General features: G+C 57.7%; 1 protein-coding gene across 3 annotated transcripts in view; it reads left to right on the forward strand.

Moving 5' to 3' along the window:
• Nfatc2 (nuclear factor of activated T cells 2) overlaps positions 1–16576 on the forward strand; it is a 115827-nt gene extending 99251 nt beyond the window's left edge. For 2 of the 3 annotated variants that reach the window (XM_046433358.2, XM_046433360.2), the window contains exon 10: positions 12383–16576. In XM_046433358.2, the coding sequence (XP_046289314.1) occupies positions 12383–12438 (56 nt within the window). In that variant the 3' untranslated portion in view covers positions 12439–16576. Of the gene's footprint in view, positions 1–6213; positions 6302–12382 lie in introns of all 3 variants that reach the window. The other variant, XM_046433359.2, reaches the window with a different exon arrangement.
• The last annotated feature ends 1075 nt before the right edge of the window (positions 16577–17651 follow it).

Raw genomic sequence — 17651 nt, forward strand, 5'->3', positions numbered from 1 at the left:
CTGCAGGCAGCTTCATGATAGGAATAATGAAAGAGCCACCTGTCCCAGGGGTTGGCTGCTCTTCCTGGCTGTCACCTGCTGTGTGTGCTGGGACCTGTGGGCAGCTGGGAAGCCTGACCCTTGCCTCGGTGGACAGAGCCCAGGGGGAAGCGATGGAGGCTCTAACTGGAAGGCTGACCGTCCACCTCCAAGCACCAGGTTTCCCCAGAAGGTCCGAGTCTTCCCGCCTGCTTCTTCCACGGCCAGTTCTTGTTCTGTCCTGGTTGGCAACGGAACGGGCTCAGGGTGGAGAGGGGCAGAGAGGGAGCAGCCGTTCTCCTCCTCCAACTTGGGCTGAGTGAAGACGGAAGGCCTAGGTCCCCCTGCGCAGCCCTCGTCCTGACCCCATTGGCCGCGTGGTCTGATGTGCCTGCTGGGGACCAGGGCGGGCTGCGGGCCCCATGGAACCCAGGGCCAGGAGTTCCCTGGAGCCTGGAGCGGGGTCTGCCTGGCGCGTGCCTGGCGTGGCCCAAAGCTCAGGGGCACCGTCTGCTGTGCCGCGACTGTGAAGCATGATCGTCTGAGGGACACCTTTGTCAGGACGAGCCACCCTAGGTCACCAACCCTGAGAAGCCGTTGTGGGCTCACTTGTCCTTTTTTCCCTTGACCCTCAGTCGTCCCTCGGCTCCTTGCTGATGGCGGCTCGGGCTGGCACAGGGAACAGGAAGGCTCAAGCCCCTGCTGCCGGGCGCGCCAGCCAGACACCAGCAGGGTCAGGCCCAGCTAGCGACGGCCCAGACCTTCCCCGTAGGATTTAGACCAGCCACTGAAGACAGCCCAGAGCCAAGAATTCTGGCCAAACCTGACTGATTGGGAGGTTGTGTTTCATTTTCCATTTTCATTTTCAATTATCCCTCCTTGAATTTTTTTCTGAGCACCTACCAAGTGCCAGGCTTTGTCTTAGATGCTGGGGATACAGCAGTGGACAAGGGGGATGAGGTCCTGTCTTCATGAGGCTGTTACAACCCAGTGACATTAAAGTGTCACTGGTTTCAAGATCAGGGTCCTTATGGCCGGAGCTGGGCTAGCCCTTCCCAGACAACCAGGGACTTCTGCCATGGTGACCAGGCCAGCGCAAGGCTGTCCATCATGGCACTCCTGAGGCCTCTCTGGGAGCCGCCCGAGGCCGAGTGGGCACAGAGACATGGGAGGCGTGGGCCTGCGTGGAACCTGCCCATGGTCTCTAGACACTCTGCAGGCGACCCGGCTGCCTGCTTTCCAGGTGGCCTCTCTTGTCTGGGCCCTGGTTGGGAGGCTCCTCCGCCCGCTGGTGCTGCCCTCTCAGCCTCTGGGTGGACTCAGGCTACATATGGATCTGGACTCTGAAATGTGTCGCTGAAGTCCAGTGGGCTTGGAGGGGTACAGGGACAGGAGAGTGTTGGGATTAGGCCCCAGGAAGTGGGTTTGGGGACCAGGCTGCCCCCCCACCCCCAGCGTGGGCCTGGTGCCTTCTTGGCCGCAGCCAGATCCGCTCCCTCCCAGTTAGCACCTCTGCCTTTGCCTCGAAACCAGAGTCTCAGAACTACCTTGTTTACTCATCCGGGAAGCCGGGGACAGTTTGGGACGCAGCATTTTTCCTGTAAGCCCCGAGACCGTGCCTGTAAGACGTCTGGGGGAGGGGGGGTGCAGGTCTGCTGCCCGAGCTGCTTCCGGGGCCTCCAGGGTGCAGGGGTGGCTGACTCAGAGCGCTGCTGTGTGTCGCCAGCCCAGGGCCCTGGGTGCACTGAGCAGCCTGGCCACAGACCCTCCCACCTGGAGATGCACAGAGCACGTCCAGGGACGGAGAGGCTGCACCTGGGGCCAGGGGAGCTGAGAGGCCAGAGGGGGCGGCCCTGGAGGAAGCCAGAGGCACGTGGGCTGGCCAGAGGCCGCTCAGAAGCAGCGAAAAGGAAGGGGCCCCAACCGGAGCCAGACGCAGACAGGGAGGTGGGGGTGACAGCAGCGCATGCTCCTCATTCAGATAGGCCAGCGGAGTGGCGCTGGGCAAATCCCTTAGCTGGGTGCTGTCGCTGGCAGAAGCCTGCCCCTGAGCACAGTGGACGTCAGACAGGAATGCACAAGGGTCAACAGTGCTGCAGAGATAGCTTGGGCTGTGTGACACTGTAGCTGGGCGGCTTCAGACATGTCCCTTCCTGCAGTTCTGGAGGTGGACCTCAGATCCACACACGGCCTAGTTGGGTTCTGTGGCGCGTGCCCTGTCTGGCCTGCACATGGCCACCTTCTCTGCTGGGTCCTTACACGAGACAGACTCCTGGTGTCTTCTGGGGGCACGGGTCCCGTGGTGACCCCCCCTTCCTGACCCAGCTAATCCTTGAGGCCCTGTCTTCAGATGCCATCACGCTGGGGGCTGGGGCTTCAACAGACGGCTGGGCGTGGGGGTCGGGCACAGTTCAGTCCACAGCAAGGACAGTCAGGAGAAAGGTCTGATTGAGGGGACACATCGGGAGGAAAGGCTGGGTCCTGGAGCAGTGTCACACACACATTCCTCCATGGCCACCCAAGGCAGCCTTTGAGTCTTGAGTGACAAGTGCCGAGGCCAGTCCCGTGGCTCTCACTCGGGGAGACTTCAGACCGAGTCGGGGCCCTGCTGGACGCTGTGGGACTTTTTCCTAGGCAGCCGGTGGCTCCTGTGGCCTGTGGATCTGGAAGGGGTGCGGGAGGCTGAGACGGTCAAAATATTTGGTGGGAAATTAAAGACTTGAGACACCGGGAGAGACCAGCAGGTGTCCTGGAGCCCATGTGCGTGTGGGGTCCTGTGTTGGGGTGGAGCAGCGAGAGGTCCTGGCTGGTGGGCGGGGACATGGAATGATCTGGAAGGTGAATCTACGGGACTGGGCTGGAAGGGTCGATAAATATCCAGATACTTGAAGGAAAGTGCTCATGAAGCCAGGCTGTGCTTCCGCCCCATCTCAGCCCCACGTGGGAGCGCGGCTTGCTCCGGGGCCTTGGTTCTCCAGCGCTCCTGTGTGGCCTGTGCTGCGTGCCGAGCGCCGGGGGCCAACGGGCAGGACGGGGAAGCAGCGGGGTTTGTTTAGGCCTCTTTCCTGCCTGTGGTCACGCTTTAGAAGCTGTGTGGCTGCTCTGTAGCAGAGGTGTCACTTAGCCGCGTGTCATTAGAAGAAATGGTGCCGAGCTGCAGAGCGGGCCGGACCGGAGGGTGCACTGTCCCAGCCTGTCGGTCCTTCCTGCTGGGGCAGCTGAGGGTCCAGGTCACCAAGTACTTCTTCCTAGGTTGTGAGGCCACCTGGAGTCCCCAGGAAGCAGAGGATGGGGACTATGGGAGCAGGTTCCACACTGGTTAGGAGGGACACTGTACCTGTGGGAGTCCCCGGGTGCCACGATACACACACGCTCTCTCAGGCCTTCCAGCACATTCTATTCACTGGAACCTGCTGCCTGTCATCACAGATGTCTGGGAGGCGAGCCGCAGGATGGGCCGAGAGACTGCGTGACCATCCGACCCATGGACGAGCGTGGGTGGCTCACCCACTTGTGAGCCGTGTCACGGGTGCAGTGTCACGGTGGAGGCTTCAAGCTGTAGCTTCATAAAGGACCCTGGAACAGGGCAGTGAGTCCAAGACCAGAGTGCCCCTCTCTGCCCTCAGAGGGGTCTGTAGATGGCACCAAGGAGCATATGGCTCCTGGCTGGCTCTGCCTGGTCCCTCCACAGGCCCAAACCCAAGTGTGGCCCAGCAGACCTCGCTGCTGTTTAAAGGTGTAGGGAAGCAGAATCGTGCTCTTGGTTACCGGAGGGCACCGCTGCAGACTGGCCTTTCCTCTCCCTCCCTCTCCCCGTGTGGGGGACGGTAGTGAAGCTGTCCCAGCGAGACAGCTGGGTCATTTCAGACCATGGAGATGTTCCTGTCCACATTTTGGGCCCAGGAATCTGAAGTTCGGCAGGAGACCACGAGACCTTTGCAGGTATACTGCCAGAGTCTCTCAGTTCCAGAAACTTCCAGTATTGAGTCTGCATTTTCATAGAGTTCCCAGGGACCCTGAGGATCTTTCAAGTTAGGGGAGCCCTGGCCTGGGACTACCCCCCTAGAGCTGGGGCCCCATCTCAGCCCTGCTGGGTGCTAGGGAACTGTCCCGGGCAAGGCACCCTTCTCTCCACTTTGGTACCTTGGCACGAGAATGGGAATCACTATCACCCTGAAGCCAGCCCAGAGCCTGAAATGGGGCAGAGTGGACGGCCACCTGCAAAGCAGATGTGCGGCGGTAGCCGGGAGCCGAGTTGAATTTTAGGCGTTTGTTGAATTAAGACAGGCCCTTCTGGCTCTGATGCCCGTCTTCCACCTAGAAGCAGACAGAGGTGAGTCTTCATGACTGAACAGGATGTTGTGCCTCCAAACGCTGCAGATAAACCAGCAGCTGGAGGCTGCTGTTCTGAGACGGTGGCAGAGCTGTCACCATCTTGGATACCAGCTTTTAGAGCCCAGGGAGCGAGTCCAAGTGTGGCCGCCTCCCACGAGCACCACAGGGCCTGGGGCTTGGAGGAAGAGCTCTTGCTCTGTCCAGGTGGAGGTAAGAGCTTGGCCCCTGGGCTGCCACCTGTGCGTGACACCTCTAGCTCCCAAGGGCGGCCTGGATGACATGAAACTGTCCCAGCCCCTTGGAGCCACATTTTTCTGAGAGTAACGACGCCGCAGGGTGGGGACGGGCTTTTTCTCACAACAGGAACACCCTGCTGTTGGGTGGGGCTCAGGGTGCTGGTGGTGGAGAGTGTCAGTGTCCTCTGGATGTCTGAGGGTAGATCGAGCAGCATTTGTATAGAGAGGGGACATGGGCTGTGAACACACCAAGGTTGTCCTCAACGAAAATGGGAATTTGCGTTTCTTACCACGGGAACCTCTGGGAGGAGGGGCAGCGGTGAGGGTCTGCAGCCTGTTAAGTTTGAGATGCCCAGCGGGCAACCTGCCCATCTAAGTCTGAAGTTGAGGGGCGCTGGTCTGGACTGCTGTTGGGGTAGGGGTCGTGTTTTAGGGTCCCCAAGGGACTTATCTGACAACAGCTGCCCTGGGGTTCGTGAGAGTCGGTCTACAGTAGAGAGGGGAAGTACAGCGGTTACCACTGTGGCCCCGTGCCCCTGCGGCAATGGAGAGTGGGCGTTTTGTTTCAGAAGGTGGCCCGAGACGCAGGGTCCTGTGCAGGGCTGCAGCAGCTTCGAGGGAGGAGAGATGAGGCGGTCCTCTGGCCCCAGGGCTGCAGCGCCTGGAATCGACCCCAAACACCCAGGTCCCGTGGGAGTCACCTGGGACTGCACAGCGGCTCAGAAACCTCCCTTTACCAAGCGTCCTCGCCCCCGAAGCTGAGCCCTGAGGGAGCTCTCCTCCCTCAAGCTGATGGTGCCATTCCCTGCCAGAGGCTGATCCCGGAGGGTGCCTCCACGTCACACCCTCGGCCTGAACTCTGGCCTTATCCTGTGGCCACCAGAGGGGATGGGGGAGGCGGTGTCCAGAAAGCTCCAGAGAGGGTTCTAGAGAGAGATACAGAGAAGGCACTTCTGTTACATAAAGAAGAGGAGAAAACGTGGTGGGAGGGAAGGGCTCATGCAGTAATGACGCAGGCCCATCGTTTTCAGGTGCTGCTCTTGCTCTGATTGGGCGGAGGCTGTAAAAAGAGTAACTCCCCCTTGCCCCATATTGACAAAACAGGAAGAAAATGTGCAGTCTTAGGAACTTACAAGCAATTACTGCCCAACGGCCACGTAGAGGGACATGGGCCAACTTTGGTCCACCTGGGAGCCTGGAGGAAGATGCGTTCCGAGGACAGCCTAGGGGATGTCCGTTGACCCTAGCAGAAGCCAGCTTTGAAATTTTCTCTCTAGATGGCCACTGTTTAAAACTCCACGGCAGAGGCCTTTGGACTAGCTTGAAGTGGACACATGTCCCCTTAACATCGCTGAGGTTCTCTGAGCTCAGAGAGCCCCAGGACTTTTACAGTGATCCTCACCTCAGTGACTATTACCCTGGTTGTTGGGTTCATTGTGGCACAAACATTAAAACGATACAGAACTTGGGCTTAAATCCCAGCCACAAGGTTGCATTCGCTCCTGGGTTTGAGTGGCTTAGAGAGACCCGAGGTGGATGGTGTGGCCGTGACTTGGTTGGACTATAATAGAGATCAAAGATGATTTTTTTTTTTCTCAAAAATGGTTTTGCAAATCTTTTTCAGAGCTGATAGACACACACCTTAGCTGGATACAAAACATATTATGAAACAGAATGACTGTGATCTTTGATCCAAGAAACCAAAGTTAAAGGTAATTGTCATCTTCTGCTTCTCCTTTGGTTTTCCAGCTGTGTGTTGTGTTAACTTTTTTATTTTTATTAAGTAAAAGAAAGCTTCCCAACCGGAAGCCCTCTCCCCTCCTCCAGCCACCCTCACAGCCACCTTTCCTGCTCCCAAGGAAAGAGGATGTTCTGGGTCTGTGAGCCTGGGCAGGAGGAGAGGGGAGGTGGCCCTGGGGAAACGCATGCTCTCCGGGGGCTCCCTCAACCCCTCCAGGACTGGCCTGCAGGGACAAATTCCACCGGGGGGGAGGCTCTGCACAGGGCCGGACAGACGGCAGGGAGGACACAAGACCTCGTGGGCGGCACAGGAAGCTCCCATGTGTAGGCAGTTTCCTGTCAACCCCCTCCTCTCAGTCCTCCCTGGGGACTTTCGTGCTCTGTCACTTGACAGCATTCATGTGCTGCTCGGTGTCTGGATATGAAATGTGCCTCTGGAACCGAGGCTGGAGCGCTGGTCTCCGCAGGGCCCCCTCCCAGCTTCAGTAGCGGGTCCGCCCTGCATGACTGGGGCCACAGAGCCTGTGCACAGTCAGGTGGTGAGCGCAGGCCTGGCAGCGCAAGGGCCACAGGCTGGTAGAGGACACAGTTCAGGTGGGCAGTTGAAGTTCCTGAACCTGCTGTGCCTCACCTTCTTAGATGCTAACGCTGTGGTCCCACCTCCTGCCATTCTCGTTAGAACACTAAGCCAGCATGCAGCTCAGGGACACCCGGTGGCGGCCTGATGCGTGGTGTGCCTCCTGGCTGCTGGTCTGCGGCTTTCTGTGGTCCCTTTGTCAAGCACAGAGTCTCTGATACCACCCAGGCCAGGTCCAGGAGGCTGTGGCAGACTCTCACTGAAGGCCACTCTGAAGTCCCAGGGAAAGCAGCAACCAGAAGCCGCCCCACAGCATACCCAGAAGAGCGAACAGCTCAGAACCACGTTTCCCAGTGGACAGGGCCTGGCTGAGCTGTGCCCATGCTCCCCAGTGTCACCGCAAGGGCTTAGCTGGAGGGCAGTTGCTCCACCATCCCCCACGGGGATTGCCAAACACGAGCAAGTGTGAAGCGCAGCGCCCAGGGTGGCCCCTGCTTCTGCTCCTGTCTGGGGCGTCAGGGTGTAAAGACGCCAGTGCAGGCCCAGCTCCGACTCTTCAGACCCCACCTGCCACTTGGGCGACAGCCCATCAAGGGGACTGAGTCCCTGCAGTTAGGCCAGGCTTGTCCAGAAGACTCTTCTCCACAGTGTTTAAGTGACCAGACTCCTTGGAAGGGGCCAGGAGAAGAGGAAAGGGCTGGAGATTGCTAAGCAGAGCCTGGGGAGGGGTGGCCGGGCAGGCCCAAGGCCAGCTTTCCTCCCCAGCCTCCTTCCCTCGCTCCTGGGGAGGTCCTCGGTCAGTGGACAGTTGAGGCCTGGCACGCTTTCTTGGCCTTCAGAGCAGATTCCCCCAAGCGTGGTAGGAACAGAGGCAGAGCTAAGAGCACTCCTGTGCTTCCTGCCCTCGTCTCGTCCTGCCCCAGGCAGGCAGGAGGGCCTTAGGAGTGGGTCCACCCGTCACGGTGGGCAGAGGTGATGGGCGGGTGCCGAGCCTCTCGTGGCTCTGCCTGGGGCGTGGCCTAGAAGGCCTCTCCTGTCCCTCCCAGCGGCGGCAGTGTCCTCGTGGCTGTGGCCTTTGTGGCCAGCACTCGATCAGGCTCTGATGGGCACGCACGCTGTCTAGCCAGATTGTGGGACGTGGAGGTTTGGGAAAGCGGCCCCCCAGGCCCCTGGTGCCTTCCTGCTGCCACTTTCCCAGGGGATGGAGTTTTAAAGTCAGCATTACGGGGAGAAGGCCACAGGAGAGTCACCCCGAAAGGCCCTTCCTTGCACCTGGATAGGTTGGTGCAACCCTGAGCAGCCGTCGGGGGCTCAAGTTGGAGGACCTGTGCTGAGAAAGCAGAAACTCCAGCAGAGCGGGCCGCTGGCGGGAGGCAGTCCCGCTTTAGAATTCGCCACCAAGTCAGCCCAGAGCCGTCTGATGAGTGATACTAGTTGAGGCTTTGGTTTCCTCACAGGGCTGTCCCCCCAAAGTAGGTGGGGAGAATACCCTTCTTTCCTTTCTGTTTTGCCGGCTGACTCGGGCTCCTGGGCCAGGGCTGGCCCCGCCTGTCTGGGTAAAGGAGTGTGACGGGAGCCGTCGCTCATCCACTGCCGGTCGCCGCTTCTGCACCCCAGCACCAGAGCCGGACAATTGAGGCGGCGGCTACGGCACCCACACAGCTAAAGACACCACCGGTCCTTTTATAAAAGGGGCCTCGTGGCCCTTGGTGCAGCCTGCTCGTATGTGGGCAGCCACTTTTATTAGATTATTCATATTCTTATTATCCACGGTGCAATGACCGTCCTTTATGCTGGAAATATTGCCTCGCTTCTGCGTTTTAAAAAGCGTAGAATTTTCATGCACTTTAAATCTGTCCGTCTTTTCTGGTGGCAGCCTTAGGGGTCACCCGGAGGTTATAGACCCACTTGCTCTGGGTCCTGTCAGGCCAGCACCTCTGAGGACGAGGAGGGTCAGGGACTCTGGCAGTGACCACCGCCAGCCTCGGGTCTGCTCTGAGGAAGCGCGGGTTCGTCAGGAAGAGCACCTGCTGTGGCCACTGTCCCTTGCTTTTCCCCGAGTCTCACAAGAGACATTGAGGATGACAAAGACTGACCTCACAGCACCGTCCCTGGCTAGTTGTAGGGCTGTGGAGAAAGTGGGCCCTGGGTTCGCATCCCAGTCCCCTTTGCCTGCAGTGACAAGTGGCTGGCTCTGTTTCCCTACGGATTAAAGGGGATGGGGATTCTGTTACGGGGTTGGCGTGAGGGGTCGCAGCATGGTGTAGGCCCAGCCCCCAGCTCTGGAGAAAGGAGCAGGGTCACCTTCTTCTGCAGGGACAGGCTCCTGGCAAGCAGGGGAGCAGACACCCATTGCCAGTTGGGTGACAGAGGAAAACCAGCTCCCCAGCAGGAGACCTAGCTGATGGGGCAGGGCGAGGAGCCCCCTAAGCACCTGCTGTGGGCAGAGCCGTGCCCACAAGCGCAGGAAGGAAGGTGGAGTGAACGGGGAGGGGGCCTGTGGGAACAGCCTGGCCCCAGCCGGGGAAGAGGCCGGAGGTGCCGTAGCTGGCACAAGGCAGGTGCCAGAAGCATTTGTTGGGTAAATAAATTGCTTGGATCTCAGGGTCAAGCCTGGGGCCATGCTCAGCTCCGACAGCGAGGCCTGAAGGGTCTCAGCCCTTTCTAAGGTCTGTGTTCTTATCACTAAGCGTTCCTGGGTCCCCCGGGTCCCCAGGCTAGGGCTTCCTCCAGGCCCTGGAGCATGCGCAGCAAGAGAGTTGGCAGAGTGAAGGGACCAAGGGACTCCACAGGTCCAGGTGCCAGGAGCCTGCGTCTGAGCTTTGATGACATGGGTGAAGAGGGATCTGGTTGGGACCAGGAGGACAGAGGGTGGCAGGGGCCCGAGATGGGCAGAATGGAAGCTGGTGCCAGTGGAGCACGGTCATCGAGGGAGGGTCGAGGAGGTGAGGTCAGAGGGGACAAGGGACTCGGGGATGTGGTGGAGGGCAGACCAGGGCAGGATTTCTGAATCTAGAGAGCTTGCTTAGAGGGAGAGAGCGAGAGAAGGGAGAGAATCACACAGGGAGGAGGAGGTGACAGGACCGAGTGGGAGACTATCCACCCCCTAAAAACCCAGGGCCACGGTGGACAGACGTGAGATTGATTCCAGAGACAGTGAGCAGCCCCCTGCCCCCAACACGCTGCAGAAGGAGGTTTCAGTATAAGTTCCTCTGGGAATTCGGAGCCCAGGTCTGCAGTCTCACCTGGCCCCACGGACACCTGCTAACATTTCTGTTCTAGAACTTTCTCCTTGTCTGCAGCCAGGGGAGGAGCAAGCTGAGGTTTCAGAAAGAAAAAGTCTCTACCCAGAGAGATTGTGGTGGGGTCTGAACTTCTGAGCCCCCCGAGCCACCCCCAGCCATGACAGGTGACGGTGACGGTGGCGGTCTTGGAGCAGAGCTCCTGCTGAGCTTCCAGATGGTTGCCCACCCCCCAAAGGTGGCTTTCAGGCAGCAGCACGGATCTCGTCCCAGGGGAGGGGAAAGCGGCTTTGCCTGCAGGAGAGGCTGCCCCTCTTGCTGCCCTGTGATCTGAGAAGGGCACGGGGCCCTTTGTGCGGCTGCCCTGGTGCCTCCAGCTCTGCCCAGGGCTATTTTTAGAAAGCTGGGGCTGTGAAAAGTTTCCACCGAGGATCGGCTCCTGGCTTCCTACGTTGAGAAAACAGGAAGGCCCTCAGGATCCGGGCTTTGAAAAGCTCCGCGTGAAGCTGCCTGACCCACCCCACCCCACCCCTCTCAGGGCACCTCAGCTTATCTGGTCCTGGCGGTGCTGGGGGTGGGGGTGGGGTGGTGGCGGTTCTTCATCCAGTCTCCAGCTCGGCCCCTGGGATCCGCTGGTGGCTGGAGCACAGTTCATTCAGTTCGTGCCGAGTGGCGCTGGGGAGCTGAACGGGCTCATCCCAAGGTCCTGTGTGTGCAGCCGAGTCCGTGGGAAGCATTTGTCCCTCTAGCTGTCCCGTCCCCCTCCGTGAGCACACAGCTATCCCCTTCTCTCACACGCTCCCTTCTGCACACCAGCACCTGCTCCTTGTGCCATCTCACCCAGGACCCTCCACAGCCCTGGAGTAGCCGACAGACACAGTTACAGATGGAGAAACGGAGGCACAGAACCGTCGTGTCACACAGGCAGGTTCAGAGCAAGGATGTGGCCAGAGGGGGACTCCGACCCCACCCTCCGACACCAGGACCTTCGCCCTGCACAATGGTCCCTGGCTCCGAAGTGCCCAGATCCCTCGGGGGTGCTCCTGGCCAGTGCGGCCAATAGGGCTGAGCACGACGCACCTCGTGCCCCTCAGGCTTAGTGTCCTCCTGCCGCCCCACAAGGAGCGCAGGCCTAGGATTGGGGACATGAGGCCCGGGGAGGCAAAGCCACACCTCCAGCTAGGGGAGCACGGAGAGGAGCCTGGCCTCAGCGGCTCTTTAAAGCTGTGGGTGTTCCTGCCCCTGTCCCCAACCATCCAGGCAGAGAGCGCCAGGACCCTGGACCTGGGGGAGCCCGGCTGCACCAGGGAGGGGCTCTGGGCACAGGAAAATGCTGAGATGAGGGCCTGGGAGAAGTCAGGGTCAGAGCTGGGGCAGGGGAGAGTGGCCTGCCTTTGACAGGACCCCAGAAGGGTCCCGCTCCCCTCCCACCTCCACCCCAGTCAACACACCCAGCCTCGGGGCACACGTTTGCTGACCTCGGCAGTGAGCCGGCACCGGGGTGGTTCATTTCCAAGGGTGCCAAAGGGAGTCTGTTGGCAAGATCCGTCATCCGGGGATCTCATGCTTCCTGTGACCTCCAAAGACCCTCCTGGAGGAGCAGAGAGCTGGCCAGGGCTGGCCTTGTGCCCCTGGTGCCCTTTCAGAGCTCCATGCATCCTTAAGGGGGTGAAGGTGACCAAGCTCCCAGGGTCCCTCTGAGGATACTTTCAACTTCTAAGGCCTCACGACCGGCAGGGAAGATCCTACTTGTGCAGAAATGAATAGAAATTTCACTTCAATTGATGGCTGCTTACTTGCCCTCCTTTAGGGGCTCCTATATTTTCATGGGACACAATCATGTAATAGGTCTTTCTGTAGGCAGTCCGTGAAGGAGTTTGGGAGCCTACTGTACAAACTGTTCTGACCCAGGAAAGCAAAACATGACATAGGAAGGCATTTCTCATGCTAAAAAAATGGTCAAGTGTATCATCACGAGGAGCAAACACATACTCTTTAAAAAAATAGCCTGATGGAAGGGCTGGGGTTGTGGCTCAGAGGTAGAGCGCTCGCCTAGCACGTGTGAGGCCCTGGGCTCGATCCTCAGCACCACATAAAAATAAATAAAGGCCTCGTGACCAACTACAACTAAAAAGTTAAATAAATGTTTAAAAAGATAGCCTGATGGCGGTTCTGGAAAACTGATCTGTGTTTTCAGTGCTTCTCATGGGCCTCTCTCTGCTTTCCTTTTATAGTCAATGAAATTATCAGGAAGGAGTTTTCAGGACCTCCCTCCAGAAACCAGACGTAGAAGCAGCCATCATCGCAAGACATTCGTGCCTCGGACCCCCACCTGGAGCCCTCGCCGCCCTCGCTTCTGTCCTTCTCTGTTCATCTCCTGGCCAGAGGCCCCACGGGAGCCGTGCTCGGGCCAGCTGCTGGCGCAGGAGCTTGCCGCCTCTCTCTGGAAACGCCAGAGCACCTCTTCCTTTTGAATTTCGAGTCCCAAAGACCATCCCGGTTGACCTTCACAGTGACCCATCTGGATATCAAGTGCCTGCTGACCAGAACCACATTGTGAATGTGGCGGGAAGCTGGAACTCGCCCGAGACCGGAGTGGCTGGAGTTGGAGGGGAAGGGCTGGGGACGAGGTGGGCCCTGATGGAGCCCCAGACCCTGCGTTCACTTTTCCAGGTTCTGGGAACAGCTCCCGGCCCTTTTGAGGGAGACAGGGCCTGAGAGCAACCACGGGAATGTGGCCGCCGAGTCCAGCTGATGGCTGACGAACCCCACACCCTCGAGGCCGAGGCTGAGTCTGGACCGTTGTCCGTGGTGCTCTCCTCACAGCGGGCCACAGCGGGAGCTTTATTTTGGAATTTTCTCCTTCCAAAGCAAACTGCCTTGCCCAGACTAGATCCCCAGTCACGACTCCTCGGTGTTGACGTGTACACGGTTGTTATTTTTATTCTATGCTTCAAAGAGCTGGCCAAGGAGGCTGGGGGCTGGACCTTCTTGGCCAGCAGCTGTCTCCCCCTGCTGCCCACAGCCAGCGCTAGTGTCCCGGATGGGGCGCTGCCCGGCCTGCTGCCGCTGTCCACTGTGCTCCTCGAGAGTCCTCCCCGTCTTCCTCCCGGCCAGCACACTCATGGAGTATCTAGGAGAGCCTCAGGCCTGCGTATTGAATGTCAGGGACGAGGCGGAAGGGCCACAGCAGCAAGAAAAAAAAAAGTGCAAGATTTTCGTCCAAAACACCCAAGTACAAGATCAAACAAAAGGGTTGGATTCCCTCTCTGCTCCAAACTCAAGAGTAAAACAGGGAGCCTCAGGCGCTGGCCCCCAGGATCATGGGTGGCTTTTACCCGAGTCCATTTAAAGCTCCCCTCAACCCCAAGCGCTGGCCCTAGCACCCCTCCTGCATGAGCAGAGCGTCCAACAGCAGCAGGTCTGTGTGATCCCCAGCTGCACAAGGCCCTGCACAGGATTGCTCCTTGGGTGCCGTTTCTGCAGATGAAACCCTGGGCTTTCTTGGCAGGTGGTTATCACACAGATGTGCATGATGGCATTTATCACAGGCACCAGGACAAGCTGGGCTTTCTCTCTCGGCCGTTCAGTCGATTCCTTAGCAGTCAACCACAAAGTGGAAATATCCTCAGCCTGTACTTGGAGGGGTTTCTCAGTCCAGTCTGTTTTACCCAAGGCCTAGGAGGAGAGCCCGGCTGTTAAGCATGCACAGTGGCTTTTCTAAGTCCCTGCTAGCCATGGGTAAGCCTTCCCGAGAGCCGGGCCCGGCATGGCTGGTGCGCTCCACAGAGGATGAACACCCAGTTCTGCTCTGTGCCCCCGGGGGTGTGGACCTTCTAGGTTGATGCGGAGCATTTATTTCTCCTATGAGCAGCAGACCTGATCACCTACCCCCTGCGGAATCGGGTAGAGTCCCTTTGATGCGCAGAATGCCAGGAAGAAGCGGAGCACCGCCACAGAGCTTCTGTGATGCCGAATTCTTCCTCATTAACAAAGAAAAGTCCCCTCTAGCAGCTTTACCTAAGGCATTCCCTCTCCAGCAGTACTTACTTTGCTGGGGCAGAGTTTCAAGGGCTGGCTGAGTGGTTTGCTGTCACTTGGCCTGGCTGGGAGCCATTTTTTGCACATGAGGGAATCAAGCCTTTCCTCAGTTGTCTGAATGTTTTACCCAAGTGCCTTCCTGCAATTGTCGCAAAGGAGCTCGGCTTCCCCGTCCATGGGGCGAGAGAGGGACTAACACATTTTCCAGCCACCTTCTCACCATGGTTGCAAAAAGGGCTTCCTGGCAGCTCAGGCGTGCGTGCGTGTGTGCGTGATGCATAAATATAACCCCCTTTCTCCAGGACTGCTGGAGACAAAGTATTTTCATAGCAACTGAACCGAACAGCAGAGGAAAGGAAGCGTTTGTCTAGAGACACAAGCAGGCCAGAGAAAGTATATCCGGAACCGACGGCTTCAAAGGTTTTGTTTTGTCCGTCGTCGTCAATGCCAGGAGGAAGCTCGGCCGAGAGTAAATCGTGCGAGAAATATTTTCAGCAAGGGAAGAGGCAGTAAGATCCTCCAAGAGGACGAGACAGTAAGGGCGGCTAAATGGGAAAGATGGGTATGTCGCAGGTGTCAGAGGGACCCCAGGCAAGTCGAGGTCTGTACGTGCCACATCACGGCCACGTACGTTATGTTGCGCTGGCAAATCCGTCAGGTTGCTGAATGTACTGTTCTTCTAAAGTTTGCAAGTCTTCCTGCGTTATACAAAAATACTGCTGCTTGATAATATATATGGCAATCCAGATTAATTAGTATGTTATTAAATTTTATTTTCTTACCTGTATTTTTATGCTTTTTTTTTTAATCTGCCCTCAAAATATTGCATTCCTGAATTAGAAAATATTTATAAATGGTCAGAAATCTTTTTAAGTGTCTCTTTTTACATATATGTTGATTATTTTTCTGTAAGAGAAATGGTGTATTCTTGAAAACTTTTTGTAAATCATTCCAGGAAACAAACCAAAATCCCCACATCTGGGCCTGGTGGGTGCTTAGGGTAGCAGGAGCCAGCACCTCAGACAAGAAAGGGGACGGTTCTGTGGAAGAAGAATCCATCCTTTTCTTGCCCAAGAGTGGTGCTTGCTTTCTGCAGGCCGAGCCTGGGTTTTGTCACCGAGAATTGTAAATAAACGATCTAGATGGTGATTTTTTGATATTTAAAGCAACAACAGAACCCTGCCTGCGTAGTAATGGAATCCAGAGAGTTCCTACTGACAGGACCCCAGGTGCAGGCTGATCTGGACAGAGTTGAGCAAATCAGAGTCCTGATAGGTGACCCCATATGCATTATCCACAGGACCTCCGCAGTTTTCCCACACAGACGTCACCAAGGACGAACTGAGCCGCTCCCTCCAGGAATGTTGGAGCGCTGCTCTGCAGACCTGCATCCAACAGCCAAGACATCTGTCTCAGCGAGCCAGCCTCGGCCAGGGCTGGAGCTGTCACACGGCAATGTGTTCTGGTTGTCACTCGGGACTGAAAGAGGCTCTGTTTATTTTCATGTTACAAAAACCACTTTCCACGTGCTTCCTGTTTGGGATTGAGGGGCTCTCCGAGGTCCACTTGACAACTGTGCTCATTTCTCATTGACAAGTGGCACGGGGGTTGTGACGTTCTTGACAAGACGGGTAACCATTCCCGAACTCGTGTTCTGGAGGGATAGCCCTTCAGGGACCTGACACGTCTTAACCTCAGGTCTCCCAAGCGGGGGACGTGGGCACCATACCAGTTTGTCACACAGTGAGGTTTTCCCGCAGTCCAACCACATGCTTAGAGGAAAGCAGTGTCCGACCCTCAGCTCTCCTGGGGCCCTCAAGTTATAGCCAACATTACTGTCTTAATTCACTTTCAAAACAAAAATAACTTTGATGATTGGCAAGAAGGGTGCTTCCCAGGCAAGCCCCTCCAAAAACGCAGTGTGGTCCTGTGAGCCGCTGGGACTCTGTTCAACGCTATCCTCCTGCAGCCGCGGGCAGGCTCGGCTCCCCTGCCAGGTCGGGGCTGGGCTGGGCTGGGCTGCAGAGGACGCTGCAGCATGTGAGCAGAGGCGCCCAGCGTTGTGGCTCGCCTGAGCAGAGGTGGCCGTGGGCCCAGCAGTCCAGCTTCTGGACACCCTGGCTGACACTCTCACTGGCCGCCATGGCTCCTGCAGCTCTCCGGGAGAACACGCGGGGTCGTAATGGGGTTCTCCAGACATCAGCGGCCCCAGCAGCGCCGTGCTGGAAGGTTTGAGAATCCTGACTGGTCAAGGGGTTAGAATACATCACATTCCTATGCAAAATGGTTTTTAACCTGCAGTTTAATGTAGTTTATTTTTGCTATATGTAAAGTATTTTTATACGGCTTGTATTATGATAGTTGAGCAATAAAATGGTTGAAAGCAACAGCTGCGTGGGTGTCTCTGTTTGGGGAGGGAGCACTGGGCATGGTCTGCACTCTGGATCCATAGAGCAAGGAGAATTTCTTGGGAGTTCATTTCCTCTTCCCCTCAGTCTGGGATGATGGTACATTTTAAGTGGCTCAGAAGCCATTTGCCCAAGGTAGCAGAGCGAGAAGGTCCAGCGGGGTCTGATTCTCCCTGACATGGCTCCTCTGTCCCTTGACCCCCTTCTGAGGGTCCAGAAACGCTAGATTCATGATGTCTACCTTAGGCCCCTTCCAGGGGCCCCAGAGCATCTGTAGCTAGCAGGGCTGAGCCAGGGACTTGGGAGGCCAACAGGGCTGGGTGGGGAGCACCTCTGACCATCAACCCCACAGTTAGGTAGTACAAGGACTAGAAGTCTCAGCTGGCTTCCTCCTCGGGACGGTGCTTTGCCTCCCCTGGCTGAGCTCCTAGGACATTTAGAAGAACCTGCTTTTGTTTTAAATCCTTCCTGTTGTTCCTCCATCTCAGAGCTCCTCTTAAACCCCACCAGGGAGAAGGGCCCTGACCAGGCCCTGTCCCAGGGAGCCACCCCTCCCCACCACGGCTCTGCACTTGGGATTCCTTCCTGGGGGTTTCCTAGACTCTCTTCTGGTGCCCGGAGCCAGCAGGACCCCGGGGGCGGGGGCAGGACCCCGGGGCAGGGGCAGGACCCCAGGGGCAGGCCTGTGTGGGTCCTGGCAGCTGGAAACGCCTCTTGAAATGGCCCGAGTCCCCCCTCTGCTGGCTGGGACCAGCTGTCCCCATCTCTCCCCTTCAGATGCCCTGAAGCGCATCCAGGTGAGCAGATGGCACCTGGTGTCTGCTGCAGTGCTTTTGTGTTGGTGGGATTGAGAGAGATGGGCCGCCAGAGGAGGACTAAGCGCAGACTTGGGGTGGCTCAGAGCCTGGTGAGCGGGAGCACCCCCCCAGAACACCCAGCAGGCCACACACCTGGGGGCCACCCGCCCTCGCGAGGTGTCCTTTCCTTCTTCCGCTCCCAAAGAGAAAACCAGAATCGTCTTCATGTAGCAAAGAGCCTCGGGCTCCCCAGGTGG

The sequence above is a fragment of the Marmota monax genome, unplaced genomic scaffold, assembly GCF_021218885.2.
Source record: "Marmota monax isolate L192 unplaced genomic scaffold, Marmota_monax_Labrador192_F-V1.1 WCK01_AAM20220418_F8-fsc00014, whole genome shotgun sequence".
NCBI lineage: Eukaryota > Metazoa > Chordata > Mammalia > Rodentia > Sciuridae > Marmota > Marmota monax.